At 44.3% G+C, this 14,953-nt stretch overlaps 2 protein-coding genes across 5 annotated transcripts; both read right to left on the bottom strand.

Moving 5' to 3' along the window:
- Positions 1-8,554: 8,554 nt before the first annotated feature.
- LOC120650743 (actin cytoskeleton-regulatory complex protein pan1-like) lies at positions 8,555-9,861 on the bottom strand. Of its 2 annotated transcripts, none has more exons than XR_005665791.1 (2): positions 9,461-9,861; positions 8,555-8,921 (listed from the first exon to the last, which is right to left on the bottom strand). XR_005665791.1 is itself a non-coding variant. In XM_039927986.1 (2 exons), the coding sequence occupies exons 1-2, from the start codon at positions 9,778-9,780 to the stop codon at positions 8,938-8,940; spliced, it is 330 nt and encodes a 109-aa protein (XP_039783920.1). In that variant the 5' UTR covers positions 9,781-9,861; the 3' UTR covers positions 8,555-8,937. The 2 variants fall into 2 exon arrangements, 1 of the variants encoding a protein (XP_039783920.1); XM_039927986.1 differs by having other exon boundaries at positions 8,555-8,947.
- A 575-nt stretch (positions 9,862-10,436) lies between these two features.
- Positions 10,437-14,487, bottom strand: LOC120650742 (E3 ubiquitin-protein ligase MARCHF11-like). Of its 3 annotated transcripts, none has more exons than XM_039927984.1 (6): positions 13,759-14,487; positions 12,258-12,392; positions 12,140-12,182; positions 11,725-11,787; positions 11,437-11,551; positions 10,437-10,794 (listed from the first exon to the last, which is right to left on the bottom strand). In XM_039927984.1, exons 1-6 carry the CDS (start codon positions 14,241-14,243, stop codon positions 10,652-10,654), a joined length of 984 nt encoding a protein of 327 aa, XP_039783918.1. In that variant the 5' UTR covers positions 14,244-14,487; the 3' UTR covers positions 10,437-10,651. The 3 variants fall into 3 exon arrangements, with proteins under 3 accessions (XP_039783918.1, XP_039783917.1, XP_039783919.1); XM_039927983.1 differs by having other exon boundaries at positions 11,725-11,790; positions 13,759-14,481; XM_039927985.1 differs by lacking the exon at positions 11,725-11,787 and having other exon boundaries at positions 13,759-14,480.
- Positions 14,488-14,953: the final 466 nt, after the last annotated feature.

Here is a 14,953-nt window from a genome sequence, read left to right as displayed (position 1 = left end):
ACAAGAACTTTGGGCACCCATACATGGTTTTTCACTTTTGTGTTCCATGTACGGAGTCCTACAAATTTGGCAACCACTTTACCACGGTGGTTCCTTATCAATATATAATCAGCATAGAAGGATACATGAGATGATTCTTGTGCCTTGATCTTAGTTGGGTTATAGGCCTTGAACTTATCTTCTTTGAATGAGGATGCAACAATCTTAGCACCCTCATCACATGTTGTGTCTCTCTTGATGAAGTTGACATGACCACTTTCTTGAATTACATCATTTGTCTTGTGAATTGGAGTGGTCATGTTCACTAGACCTCCTTGAGCACCCAAGGCGGTCTTGTTGTTGTTCTTGGTAAATGGAATGGCATGTGGGGTACCTTGCCCATTCCTACCAAGTCCCTTACCCACTTCAAACCCAAACTTGCTCATGTATCTTGACCCAAATCCCTTGGTGTGTTTCTCAAATTCACCTACCCTTGTAAAGGTAATTTTCTTTGGGACTTGAGTATGTGATGGAGCCTCTTCTTGCAACAAGTGAGTGAGTCTAGAGATTTCTTTCTTCATTGCATTCATCTCAATATGGTTAGTAGCACAAGTTTGAATATCAATATTAAAGCACCGTGCACATCCATTACTTGTAGAAGGACTAGATGAATTAGATGTCTCTTTAGTCTTAGAAGTACTTTCCCAAAGAGTATTAAATTGAACTTCAAGTACCGTGTGATTAGTTTGTAAGCTTGTCATGCTCTCTTGAAGTTTCTCATTATCCTTCCTTAGGAAAGTGTTAGTGTCATTGACAAAAGAAAATTTTCTAGTCAAATCATCCACTTTTTCTTTTTCACTAGAGAGTGACTCTTTCAACTCAAGAAGAGTGCCATCCTTGACTTTGATTGAGTTCACAAGCATCTTGTTTTCCTCCCTTTCATAGGCGAGGTCCTTTTCAAGAGCCTTGAATTTTTCTCTCTCAAGTCTAAGCAATTCTTCTTGTGTTTCAAGAGTCTCATCCGCTTCATTTAGTTTCATAACTAATTTCATCATTTTAGTTGCGGCCCCTTTACCATATTTCTTGACTAGTTTAGCAACTTCTACTTCATTATCCAATTCATCGTCCGATGAGTTTGGAGATGTTATCTTGGAGTTTTTAGCCATGAGACACATGATAGGAGCTTCATTCTCATCGTCGGTGAGATCTTCAAACAAGCTTGGAGGATGTGGAGATGATGCCTTGAACGCCATGGTTGCAACATCTTCTTTCTCGGACTCACTTTCTTGTTGTGAATCCCATTCTTGACCAAGATGAGCTTCTCCGGCTTGCTTCTTGTATCTTGATCTATCTCTCTTGGATGTGCTTTCTTTGGTGTCTTTGTTCTTCTTCTTTTCTTCCGGGCAATCGGCAATGAAATGCCCAATTTTGTTACACCCAAAACACGGCCTATTTGATCTTCTTCTTGGCTCATACTTCTTGTTCTTTCCAAAGTTTCTAAAGTTGCCTCTCTTCAATACTCTTGTGAAGTTCTTGATAAAGAAAGCCATTTGCTCATCATTAAGCTCTTCATCATCATCACTACTAGTTCCTTCATTTTTTGAGGATTGGTTTGCCTTTTCTTTGCCTTTTGACTTAGCTTGAAGTGTCAACCCATTATTCTTGGCCGCTTGTTCTTGAAGCTCGGCTAGATCTTGGTTGATCTTAACTCTCTTCAATTGATCATGGTGAGCTTCAATTCTTCCAAGAACATTCTCGGCGGTGAAGTGTTTGAATCCCCTTTCGGCTCTAATCAAGCTAGGTAGAGTAACATCCCTAGCCATATACACGGTCAAAAGCTTGTCCACAATCTCACGGTCACCCCACTTGTCACCGCCAAGAGATTTGATTTGATTTATGATTTTCTTCATCCGGTTGTACATCTCTTTCACACCTTCATCCTTCTTCATAGAGAACAAGCCCAATTCATCTTCTAAAGTTTTGATTCTTGATTCTCGTACTTTCCTTGATCCTTGATGGTTCACTAGTAGAGTGTCCCAAGCATCTTTGACGGTTGGTGCATCCTCTATCTTGTCAAACTCTTCAGGACTCACGGATGTGTGTAGGATGTTCAATGCTTGGAAATTCCGTTGTAGCACATATGCTTGAACCGGGGTTGGAGTTTCATCTTCATCCGGAATTTCACACCCAACTTCCACAACTTTCCAAAGATCCTTGTGGATTGCATTCATGTAACCGAACATCTTAGTCTTCCATTGATTATATCCGGTACCATCAAAGAAAGGTGGCTTGCCCATATGAATTGATGCATTGTGCTCACTAGGTAGAGAAAAAGTGTAATCATGAGCAACTCTTCGATAATCACCTTTGCCTTTTGATTTTGATGAGCTGCCCTTATTTGAAGAGCGTGAGGCTCTTCTCTTGGAATCGGTGTCGGAGTCATCACTAGAGTCAATGATAACTCGGGAGCTAGTCTTTTTCTTCCTTTGCTCCTTCTTCTTTTTCCTCCATGCCTTCCACTCCTCATAAGACATCTCATCATCGGATGTCTCTTCATCACTTTCTACTCCACCATTCTTATTCTTTCCCTTCTTGTTGTTGTTGGATGGCTCTACATTCTTGTCTTTGTCTCTTTTATCACTAGGATCACCTTTTTCACCTTCATTAACCGGAATCTCTTGATTTTTTTCATCATCCGACATCTTGACCTCTCCGGACAGTTAAGCCCTTTGAATGGAGAGCCAAACTCTGATACCAATCGAAAGGATCTTAAGATGCCTAGAGGGGGGTGAATAGGCAATCTGCAATTCAAAACACTTAACAAAAATGTCAGACGCAGACTATCCCGGATACTCCAGGTATATGCCCGGATACTCCGGGTTTGGTGGTCCGGAGTATCCGGAGCTATATCCGGAGTCTCCGGGTTTGAAGGACCTGAAACGAAACTACAAGAATCTCTGTAAGAAAAGTAGATCAAGCTAAAGAATGAGTACCAGGGGTTCCTTAAGGTTGATATCCAACAAACAAAGTTCACTAGAAACTCGAGAGTGAGTAGATCGAGCTCAAACCCTAGAAATAAAGTCTCACAAGCAAATGACAATGAAACCAAGTAAACTAACACAAATGAGACAAGGATTTGTTTCCCGAAGTTCACACCCGAAGGTGCTACGTCTCCGTTGAGGAAGGATTCAAGAGACGGTGCCCAAGAACCCCTATGCTCCTCTTCCAAGGGCGAGATCACCTCTTAAGCCCAAGGTTACTTACTATGGATTCCTCGGCGAGGAATGGAGATTACAAACTTCTTGTGCAGCTCACAATCTTGGTTGAGTAATCACAAGCACGCCTAGCCGTCTAGGAGCACAAGGCTCCAAGAGTAACAAATTTGAATCCGCGAGCTTGACCAAAACCAAGTGCTCAAGAGATGGAAATGAGGCTCACTAGCACTAATCCTTGCTCTTGCTTGCTTCTCACTCAAATCCCTCAAGGGAATCACTCAAGAATGGAGAAGGGAGAGGTTTGAGTTCTTTTTGGCTTAGGTTTGAGTTCTGTTCGTCAAAGTGGCAAGAGGAGAGGGCTGAAGGGGTATGGAGGGGGTATTTATAGTCTTCAGCCCAAAAATAGCCGTTGGGCGAAAGGGTACCCGGAGACTCCGGGTATATGCCCGGAGACTCCGGGAAACCCTGATTTTTCAGCCCGGAAACAGCACCCGGACACTCCGGGCAATGGGGTCCGGAGTATCCGGCCCTATACCCAGAGTATCCGGGTAAGGCAGGGAGAAACTTCGGTTTATGGCTCTTTTGAGTTGTTTTGTGGGTCACAATCGTTTGTATAGGTTCTCTTGAGCACAAGATCTAAGTCGAAACCCTAGAACCAAGTCCCTCTTGATAGTACGGCGTTCCTATACTCAAATTTCAAATTCAAAATCTAATTTCTTGAGTAAACTTGAACTCCGCTTTTTCATTTCCTTTTTGAGGGTCGTATATCGTCACTTGATTCACATATACATGTTCACCACCTGCACATATGCTTAATTACACGATTAAATGCACTTGTGTTTTGTCATTAACCACCGAAACCCACTCAGGGGCCTAGATCACTTTCAGATGATAACTTTGACTCACCGCCCCAGCTAATGCCTCATCCCTATGTCGTGCGTAGCCATCCTGTGATGTCGCAACATGCGGCTGTGGTTGCATGTCAGCATATATCAAGCGGCAACAAGTCTGTGGCTGGTACCAGCTCAGGTACGCCCTGTACGAAGCATCCGTGTGTGCAGGGGTCGCAAGCACCACGTTCTCCTCTGCCTGGTCCCAGCCATCGACCCAAGGCTGCACCCTTGTCACCCACATGTTGGAGAAGGGTTGCCCAGTCCTCGATAAACTAAATATTGAAAACAGTTTAGTCAAATATGATTAGTTAACTATACAATGCATAGTCACTGAAATAGTATATGAATTGTTACCTGTGGTCATGGCGTTCGACTCGATCCAATGCTGACGGCACATGATACAACTGCCTTTGACCGAACTGTCTCCTGGCTCTGTCCGGGCAGTGAGCCTCAATGTAAACGTCGTACACCAACGCTGTAGTTGTCATCCAAAAGGCATGGTCCTGAAAGCAAACCGAAGATATCCCGATCGGTACACGAGTGTTTATAGCCAACTCGGAGTAGGGCTCCCACACGACATCTTCAGGTGTCAACCGATCCAACTCAGCCACAAATTCAGGATAGGCCCGACGAGACTGTACGTGGGCCCACCTCTTCTACACAAAATTAATAATAATTTGTACAAATAAGAAATACAAAGAGGGTGAAACAAAGCAACAGAATTGCCAACAGAATAGTACGAGTAGCAGTCATTTCCGTACCTGACGAGCGTACCAGAGAGTCCCCATGGTGGGCCTATCGTCCTCGGTGTCACCGTACATATCAAGCTCATACGGTGAGTGGTCGACAAGCGGGCGACCAATTGTTATCCTCTCGTACGACCAAAGCTGTAGCAGAATCGGACATCCTGTAAGAATTGCATTGTGCTTATTTTGCACCGATGCCTTGCAGAGGCCACGGTACGTGGCTGCAAGTACTGCTGCACCCCAACTGTATTGAGGCATTTCCTCCACAGCTGCCTCTGTGATCTCCAGTGCGTAAGGCACAAGCACCCTATCCACATAGGCCCCGTGTGAGTTGTTAAACATTATGTATCCAAACAACCACAACAGGTATGCCTCAAGGGATCGAGTGACGCTATCCTCATCAGCATCATGTGCCAAATTGTTGGGCTGCATAGAAAAGATGAACATTTATGAGTACGAGATCAATTATAAAATAAAACCATAACTGCACTAGTCAAAAGCATAACTCTAACATTAATCGTAACAAAACAAGGTATGTACCTGGAACTGCAGGATCCATGCCTTGGCAGGCCCTGTTGCTTTTGGGTGCTCTTCTACATCAATCGCGATGTCAATATTTGCAAAACGCTCTTCTAGATCGTCCAACCACGTAGGCGGGACGACACGAGACCCTACGGCATCCCAACTGATAGGAAGACCCAGCAGCATCGCAACGTCCTGTAGGGTCGGTGCCATCTCCCCACAAGGAAGGTGGAAGGTGTTTGTCTCAAGCCTCCATCTATCAACCAGAGCCGTCATTAGGGACCTATTCAGCTTTACTGAACCACTCTCAGCAAGACGACCTATAATAAGAAGACTAGCCTCACTCAACCTGAAAAATAGAACGATCAAAGGTAAGTACATTATGTACGAAACGTATACAAAACAAGCGTATTCTTAGAAACATAATCCGACGACATATCACCTGGGCACCCATCGTGGGTCAACAGGAATAAACTCTGCTGGTGGACGTGGACGCAGCACGGTAAGTTTCACGCGCTGAACCACTGCAAGGAAGGACCGGTGCGACGAGTCTATGACTCCGTCAAGTAGAGCTGGCGTATCTTCGGTCATACCTAACACAAAAAAATATAAGTTTTCTGTATTTTCTACAATTTTTCTGCATTTTTCTACAATTTATCTTAAATTTTCATAAACTTTTCTAACATTTTCTTGCATTTCCTACAATTTTTTTACAATATATTTTTATAAATATATTTTTCTAACATTTTCTAAATTTTTCTGCATTTTCTAAAATTTATCTGAATGTTTCATATACTTTTCTAACATTTTCTACAATTTCTGACTATTTCTCGAAATTTTTTCTCGTATTAAATAACTAATCAATACCACAAAATTTGTTGGTAAACCTAATTGGTTATTCTAAAAACTAATCTTAATTCTACCTAAATTATATTAAAAACATTACCTAAATCGCTAAAATATCATTACTGCTGCATACACTAATTATAGAATTAAGCATACAAAAAATTTAGATCGAGAAAGTTGAGAAATATTTATTACCTGCGGTTAGGATCCAAAATCCGGCAGGGCTTCCGCGCAATTAATTTTTTTTATTTACATATAAGTCCCTGCCGCCCCCCTGCCGGACGGTAGGGGTATAAAACTGTAAATTGTGAAATTGAAAATATATTTTTGTAAAAAATGTTTTTCAAAAATATAAAAATAAAAAAGACGCCCGAGAATGTGACGCTCATGGGCCGTCGTGGTGTTGTTTGTTAGTGGGTCGGGCTGAAGTGGAATGGAGCTCTGGTAGAGACGGCCCAGCTCACCCACCTATGCAGGCTTCGCCAATGGTGTTTTGAGTCTTCTACCTGTAAAAAGAACACTGTCTTTAGGCGTTGCCATTTGTAACTGTATTGATGCGAATCAAGGCTTGCTAAGAGGATTGTTACAAATCTAAATTCAGAAGGGAAATGCGAAAATTCTGTGCATGTTAAATTACCATCACTAGAATCGTAACTACTTCAATATTGCTAATCAAATTCAATTCAGCGCTTAAACGATATCAGAAAGAGCTATTAGGCATGCATATCACCACAGAGCCTTACCCACGGCTAGAGATGAAACTCCCTGAGCTCAAATGGCCTTCCCAACCATTGTAGCCATCAAAACCAATGTTCAATACAATGCTGGGGCGGTGGCAGAGGAGGGGTCGACTGGGCATCGGTCCTGCAGGTAGCGGGGATGAGCCGATGAGGGTCAGAATGCAAGTGGGGCGGTGTAGGGATACCCAGTACCCGTCCGCAGCAGCCGCTAGCTTTTGGCGCGTTTTTTTTATTTTTATATTTTTCAAAATCATTTTTTACAGAAATATATTTTCGGTTTCATAATTTACAGTTTTGTACCCCTACCGCCCGGTTGCGGGGCGGCCGGCCCCCTACCGTCCTCCTGCAGGGCGGTAGGGACCTGAATATAAATAAAATTTATTTTTAATCATATTTTGATCCCTGGGGGAGCCTGCCGCCCCCCTGCCAGGCGGCAGGTATCTGCCGCCCGGTGGCGGGGCGGTAGGGCAAGCAAAAATTTATTTCTTTTTTAGTTTCCAAAACAGTGAACTTCTAAATTCAATTAGAAATCATAGAAAAATCAGAAATATACAAACTAAATTTTGTTAGGTTTCTTAAATCAAGATCTACAGAGGAAAAATACTCATGCATGTGAAATGTCAATTTTACCACTGCTAAAATTTTAGGTTGTGTTTAATCTAGTTTATTTTGTATCTGTTGTTCTGTTTGTCTAAAAATCTTGAAAATTTTGTGGTAGCCTACTTTTTGCATGTGTATTCCAATGGAAAATTTTCAGGTGCATAGCCTAGGTGTATGTTTGTGGATCTATTATTGTTGGATTTCCATCATAGGGCTAAATGATGGAAATCCAACAATAATAGATCCACAAATATGCACCTAGCCTATGCACCTGAAAATTTTCCAGTGGAATACACATGCAAAGAGTAGGCTACCACAAAAATTTTAGGATTTTTAGACAAACAGAACAACAGATACAAAATAAACTAGATTAAACACAACCTAAAATTTTAGCAGGGGCAAAATTGACATTTCACATGAATGAGTATTTTCCTCTGTAGATCTTGATTTAAGAAACCTAACAAAATTTAGTTTGCATTTTTCTGATTTTTCTATTATTTTTAATTGAATTTAGAATTCCACTGTTTTGGAAACTAAAAAGGAAATAAACTTTTGCCTGCCCTACCGCCCCGCCACCTGCCGCCCGGCACCCGCCAAGGACCTCTGCGCAAAAAAAATTATTTTTATTTACATATAGATCCCTACCGCCCCTCTGCCGTATAGAACTGTAAAATCTAAAACCAAAAATATATTTCTGTAATTTTTTTTGAAAAATATAAAAATAAAGAAGACGCAGCTTTTAGCGGATATTTGCGGCAGCCCACAAGACGCCGCGTGCTTGTTGCGGGTGTCCGCGGTGGCCCGCAAGATGGCAGGAAGCGCATGTAGAATGCTGCGCAACGCAGGGCACCGAGCGTTGGACACAGCAACATGAGGCATGTGCACAATCTCACATATATATATAGCCTGCCTATGCACAATCCACAATGAACAACAGGGCAATATGGCACATGATCTAACTAATTTCGGATAAAACCAAATCCTATCAATCATAAACTAAACATTTTCTCCAATAAAACCAAATCTCAGATGGACTCCCAAAAATCAATATAATCTGAATACATGTTGATACGTTCAAAGGAATTGAGATCACTCGAAGGACCTTTTATCAAGCTAAGCTGCGTTTTTACCAATGCAAACAACCATCTCAGAACGATACAACTTGAACTACTTAATCACAGCCAGTTTTTCTTAGTTCTTTGTGCCACGTGAAGGAGAAATGTCATTCACAGCTGCAAGTAGAAAACTAGGCAAAAATGAAAAAAGAGCTTGCTGAGCCTGGTTCAGGCATGACTGCACCAACTTCTGCAGGTCCTAGAGCTGATAGCGGAGGAAGATAGGTGGATCAGCAATGCACGAAATTGATGTGCACATGTGGTTCTGCATTAAGAAACATTTAAAAAGACCTGCAGAAAAGATGAATGGATTGACCAATCTCACAAGAAGATGCAGGTCACTACTGCACAAGTTCTGAATGTGCAGTAGCATTTTTCAATTAACATCACCCTTTGTTCAGGGCAATAAAGCATCACTGCTTGCCAATATTCTAAACAAGCAGCATCAACTTGTGTATGGAAGCAATTGACTACAGTACCATCAATCAGGGCAACAAAGCATCACTGCAAGTAAACTAGTATATGTGTAAACAAAGAAGAACAGAACTGTGAGAGCCCCTATAAGGACATTCATTCATAAAGCATGTACCAGTCACTGCATTCTTGGAACAGTGCTTGAAATCTCTATATCATCCCCAAAATTAAGAAATGAAATCTGCAAGGTCCTAGAAGTACTAATAGCAGTACGTTAGTACAAGCAAAGTAAATCTGTAGGTCTAAACAGCAAACGCTAGCACCAGAAGCAAATCTGCAGACCCCAACTGTTCGTGTTCTTCTTCAGTTCAATCTATTGCCGTCACTCACCTGATCTGGCACCTCATCCTCTCGTGGATCACATCAGGGGCTCTCGATGTGACCTGTGATGGCTTCCTCCTCTCTCCTTCCCTGATTGCCTCTCGATGTGCTGTGGCCGCGGCCACGGCGGCAGCGGCGGTTGAAGATGAGCACATAGGCATGGCAGGAGACCTCAAAGGTGGAGAAGGACTAGCACAGGGCACCATGGGCATCGGCACAAGTGCTATTGAGGGCGACGAAGCATTGTCTCCCGATGTAGGAAGCGGCGGCAATGGAGGCAGTGCCGCAACAGACGGCAACGCCGAGGGGGCAGTGCTAGGGTTGCCCATGGCGGCGCAGCTGTACAGCGCACCAATGGGGGAGGAGGAGCTGGGACCGGGGAGGGCGACGACTAAGTGGGTTGTGTGGGATGTGCGGGTTACCCGCACGAGGCCCACTCTAGCTAAGCGGGTTGGGATGTGCGGGTTACCCGCACGAGGCCCACTCTAGCTAAGCGGGTTGGGATGTGGGACTAATTTCATTAGCGGTGCTGTCTGACCCATTGGGCTGGCAGAGAGGCCCGCGCCGCTTGCAACCTGAGATGAGGGTGGCCGATGGAAGGGTGCAAGCGACCGAGGGGCGCAAGTGTGCTTTCCATTCCGACTTGGATTTGGGCTGCTTTGTGGACCTTTCTATCCAATGGTTGCACGATGCATCATGCATGTGGTCTGGTTTAGTTTGGTTTTGAAAGATGGTGATTTGAGGTGGTATGGTGTGGCATAATGTATGTTAGTAAAATGGTTATATATATTAGTAAAATGGTTTGGTCCGGTTATGGTCCAGTGCTCGGACCATTACCACGCCTAGAGCCTACGCGGAGGGTCACCGCTTAGGCGCTTAGAGAGCACCTAGCGCTTTTGGTAACCTTGATCAGAACAGACCATGAGGCGGAAGAAACCTAACGCTTCTTGCTGCATGATTAGCCCGGTTGCATCCACAGCCACAATGCGGCTGACAATCTAGCATGAACACTTGCTCGCGAACACTCAGCATCAGGAACTAGTTATTTACATTGGAGCATGACCCCCGATCGTGATCAACAAGCTTTGAATCTGAGCTCGACTTTGACGAGCAGCAATCGTGTGAGATTAAGTTAATCACGAGGACAATCCAAAAGCCAGCACGAGCTTAGATGTTTCTACGCTATTTACAGACCTAGAATCATACGACTGCAGGATGGTACCCAGTCGGCGGTATGTTATCCATCCTTGGCATGTTGCTCACATTCCTCCTCGAGCCCCATTCCTGACAGCACTCCAGAGCTAGACGAAGGGCGGTGCCCAAGCCGAGAACGATAAGCACACCTGCAAACATCAGGTAGGTGAGGTGACTCGATGAAAACATCCAGCACGCAGAGCCTTCTTCAAGTCAACCAACGAATAAGCAGCAGCAAGACAATTGATCAAAAGAGAAAATGACTCCAATCTAACAAAAATTATGAAGCACAAGAAACATATCCAATACCAATAAACCTAATGGTATAGATCTCTCGGAGAACTTACAATCACTGATGACACATGGTCTGTCAAAATTTGGAACTGTCAATTTGAGTTGCTGATACATATATAAACACTATCCATCACATTCATTACTCAAAGAAAAAAAATGATTGTTTCAAGCCCATAATTGCTCCACAGAATTCACAAGTTTTGAATCACTTGTCTTCTCCTGAAAAACCCTAGCTTTCTATTAAGATCCTAAGGCTAAAGCTTTAGACTTCAAGATTAGGAAAATCATAAAAAATTACGTTTAATAGTCTGCCTATTCAATGAAATGATGTTAGACACCAGTGTCAACAATAACAACACACACGACTCAATTTCACCCTGTGACTTGCAATTTTGCTTTTACATGAAACAATCATAGCTCTCTGGGTTCAGTGGAAGCTAAATAATAACAAAACCATAAGGACATTGGATTACAATAGAGCAAAAGATGTTCCATACCAATTATTATGTTGACAGGAAGTGCGGAAACGCCAAGGGAAACAGATATCAGCACGTCCAATAAGAGACCACCAATCAGAATTGCAAACGCAACCCAAAGTGGGCTAAACCATCCCTGCACACATATAAAGAGAAAGAAAATAAAATATGAAGCAGAACGAAGTTGCACAGAATTAAAGAACAATTGAAAGCTTGCACATGGTTACATGATTAGTAATTCATTATTGCATATAGAGAGTCAAATTCGTGCATTAATTTCTTATTTATCGTATCCAGTCATAAAAATACCCTTTCACGTCCTCCTCGTCCCCTTCCATAAGTCGAATCAACCCTCCAAACCCAATAACTTGTCTGCTGAATGAAAACAAGTAAATTTCACAACTAGAGAGAGGAATTCGACTTGTACAGTTGTATTTTTTGTACTTTTATCAATATCGTGACTCCTCAAATTTCAGGATCACCTTAATTTATGTAATTGTGGAATAGAGGACTTCTAGAACAGAGTCAAATGGTGTTGTCATAATTAATGAGGTGTTCCTAAAACTACAAGCACATATGAACATACGATAAGTATTTTAACTTGCTAAACGTAAACATAGATAAGTTTTAGTTAGAACATAATGATCGCATGAACTAGGAAGCATACTTCTCAAAATAGTCCAATACATACTGAATGATGTAATGTGCAAAATAGTAAACATACACTTGCTTGCGTCTCTGGAGGAGGGATATTGACAGCCACTTGCCTGTATAGTAAGGAAAATCAGGTTGGCAAACTAATTTAAAGCAACAGTCAATAACCACATATGCAGAAGACTTACTGGCATATCTCACATTTGTTTGATCCTCTAGTACGAAACCAAACATCAATGCATGTGCGATGTGCTTTAGAAAGATCTCCACGACACCTGCATCCAAGATCTACCAGAGGTTCTTCTGTCTTCTGCTGACAAACTCTGCAGAAGTGAAAAATTATTAATCCTCGAGGAAAAAACACCTGGTCTCCAGGTAATGGGCTTGTTAATTGTATCCAGTATTATTCCTCTCAAACAAGCGATAAAAAGCGCAAACTCCCTTAGCAGTTAGCACTACTAGCGAATACTGATTTCAGGTGGTTATAATGGGAACAAAATAACCAAAACACAATGTTCCTGTGAATAATTGAAAATGTCAAACTAAAGAGGCAGGATGATTCCACAAGAACATCAATAGATGCCAAAGCAAAGGTGCAGTCTATGCTTACAGCACATTTGGACACAAAATCTTTAGCTAGATGTCGATTATCACTTTACAGCATGCTTCCTCACATTATTTTTCCCCTGCAGCATCCAAGCTGCCAGTTAGCCTTTAGTAGACTAGAACTAAATACTCCATAGATATATTGACATGGTGTCCTAATCTACAACAGTACTGTACATAATCTTACAACCTGCAAGCTTGAGCACAAAGTTAATGTTGGCTCAAACATTTATTCCCAATATCCTTTGCATCTACAATTAAGGTCAACCAACTGCATTGGGAAGCAAAACATACCTTCCATACGATAAAGCTCAAATACCTACAAGACCATGAGATAACATAGCTGCCATCAATTCTCTATATTCCCTTTTGCACTCCACAACAGCCTAACTACACTGATGTATGAGCTTCATTAGAATTACCCTTTAGCGCTTCAACTAAATTAGCACATATAAACTGCACGGGGAAGGGCGGCCGATACTAACAAAGAGACGGGTAAAATGGCAATTAGCATGTTTAAAGACTTATTGCTTGTTTGTGATCAAGTGATGAACAACATCTATCTGCACTGCAGCCAAAAATCAATTGGTGTTGTCAGAGTCAGAAAAGCAAGCTTCGGCCTTCGGGTAATCACAAGTCATGTTGATGTGCTAGGGGCTGGGGCAACTCCAAGAAATGAATCACTACTTTCGTTCATACACCTACAATCAATTCTCTGCACGAGCAAGCAGCGCCTAGCACAGGGATCACCAAACGCCATCACAAGTCCAGTTGAACGCGCAACTGCTAAACCTAACAAGTTCAATATACAAAATTGGAACACTTCCAGGGAAAGCACACTCCCGTCCCCTCCCCGATTAGCAATTCAATAAAATGATCCGAGCTTGGGCACAGCTGAACACACAACGGGGTGGTGGGGTGGGGGCTGCTTCCGGCTGCTGCGGGCTGCTGCTGCCGTTCGGCTGCTCGGCTGCTAGGAGGGGGAGGTGCGGCTGCTAGGCTGCTGCGCGCTGGTCGCTGCTGCTGGCTGCTGCTGCGAGCAGCCCCCACCCCACCAGCCGAACGGGGTGAACGACGGGCTACCTGCATTGCTCGTAGTCGTCGAAGCTGTCGGACCTCGCCAGCTCGGCCTCCTTCGCGGCCACCGCAGCAGTCACCGACACCGAGGCGGCCGTGGCCTTGCCGCCACCGGCCTGCGGGGAGGACGCTGGGGAGACGCCCTTTGCGTCGGGCGCCTGAACCTCGTCCCCTGGCCGCGAGATCACGATGGTAACCGCCGGCACCGGCGCCTCCGTCTGCAACGCCACCACCTCCTGCTGCAGCGCCGGCGCCAGCGCCTCCATCCGCAACGCCACCACCTCCTGCTGCGGCGCCGGCTCCGGCGCCTCCATCTGCAACGCCACCGCCTCCTGCTGCGGCGCCGGCGCCTCCATCTCCAACGCCACCATCTCCTGCTGCGGTGCCGGCTCCGGAGCCTGCGGCACGGGCGGCTCACGGTTCGGCTCCGGGCCCGGCATCGGGTCGAGGGCCGGGGGGGCGAGCGCCGATCCGTCCGCGCCGGTCGACATGGGCGGGCCGCCGGCTCCCACCTCCTAGTCCCGTGCGGCTCTCCGTCGAACACCACGCGTGCCGTGCGAAGAGGGGAGGTGGCGTCCCCTTCAGCGTATTGGAGGGCGGGACACGGAGCACCTACTCCTGCGGCTACTGGCTGCTCGGTCTCGCGACGGCGAGGGGAGGTCAGGCGGTGGGGACCTACGCCGACGGGGAGCTCAGATGGGGACGGGTGGGATGGGCAGCTGCCGGTGTGGATTGGGGATAAGGACGAGGGCTCTGCGGGGGAAGTGGGTATGACTGACCGGTGGGGCTCTCATGTTGTGGGACCCGGATGTCAATGGCAGTACGTGGTGAACGTAAAGTAAGGGAAGTTGCGCCCCGTTTCGGATCTGGAGAGACGAGTGTGCAGTACGAATAAGCTTTGCCAGTTCTCTGTCTTTTTTTGAATAAGCCCGTGTTTAGTTACAAAATTCAAAATTCCAAAAAAAAATTCCGGCACCTGCATGAAGACTTAAATCTAGACGAAATAAAAAACGCATAGCGACTGCTGTCTGTAAATGGCGAGACGAATCTAATGAACCTAATTAGGCTGTAATTAGACGCTAAATTGCTACAGAAATACTACAGTAAACAACCTCTAATGACGGATTAATTAGGCTCGTTAGATTCGTCTCGCGATTTACAGACGAGTTCTGTAATTATTTTTGTGATTAGTCTATGTTTA

This window comes from Panicum virgatum, chromosome 9K (assembly GCF_016808335.1).
Source record: "Panicum virgatum strain AP13 chromosome 9K, P.virgatum_v5, whole genome shotgun sequence".
Lineage (NCBI taxonomy): Eukaryota > Viridiplantae > Streptophyta > Magnoliopsida > Poales > Poaceae > Panicum > Panicum virgatum.
Note: the sequence above shows the minus strand (reverse complement) of the source record. Positions and strands in the feature narration are given on the sequence as shown.

Coding starts and splice junctions, on each gene's coding strand:
- LOC120650743 (XM_039927986.1), bottom strand. CDS start 9,780: ATGGGCAACCCTAGCACTGCCCCCTCGGCGTTGCCGTCTGTTGCGGCA.
- LOC120650742 (XM_039927983.1), bottom strand. CDS start 14,243: ATGTCGACCGGCGCGGACGGATCGGCGCTCGCCCCCCCGGCCCTCGAC. Junction 12,393..13,758: donor GACGACTACGAGCAATGCAG/GTAGCCCGTCGT, acceptor TCACTTCTGCAG/AGTTTGTCAGCAGAAGACAG. Junction 12,183..12,257: donor AACAAATGTGAGATATGCCA/GTAAGTCTTCTG, acceptor CTTACTATACAG/GCAAGTGGCTGTCAATATCC.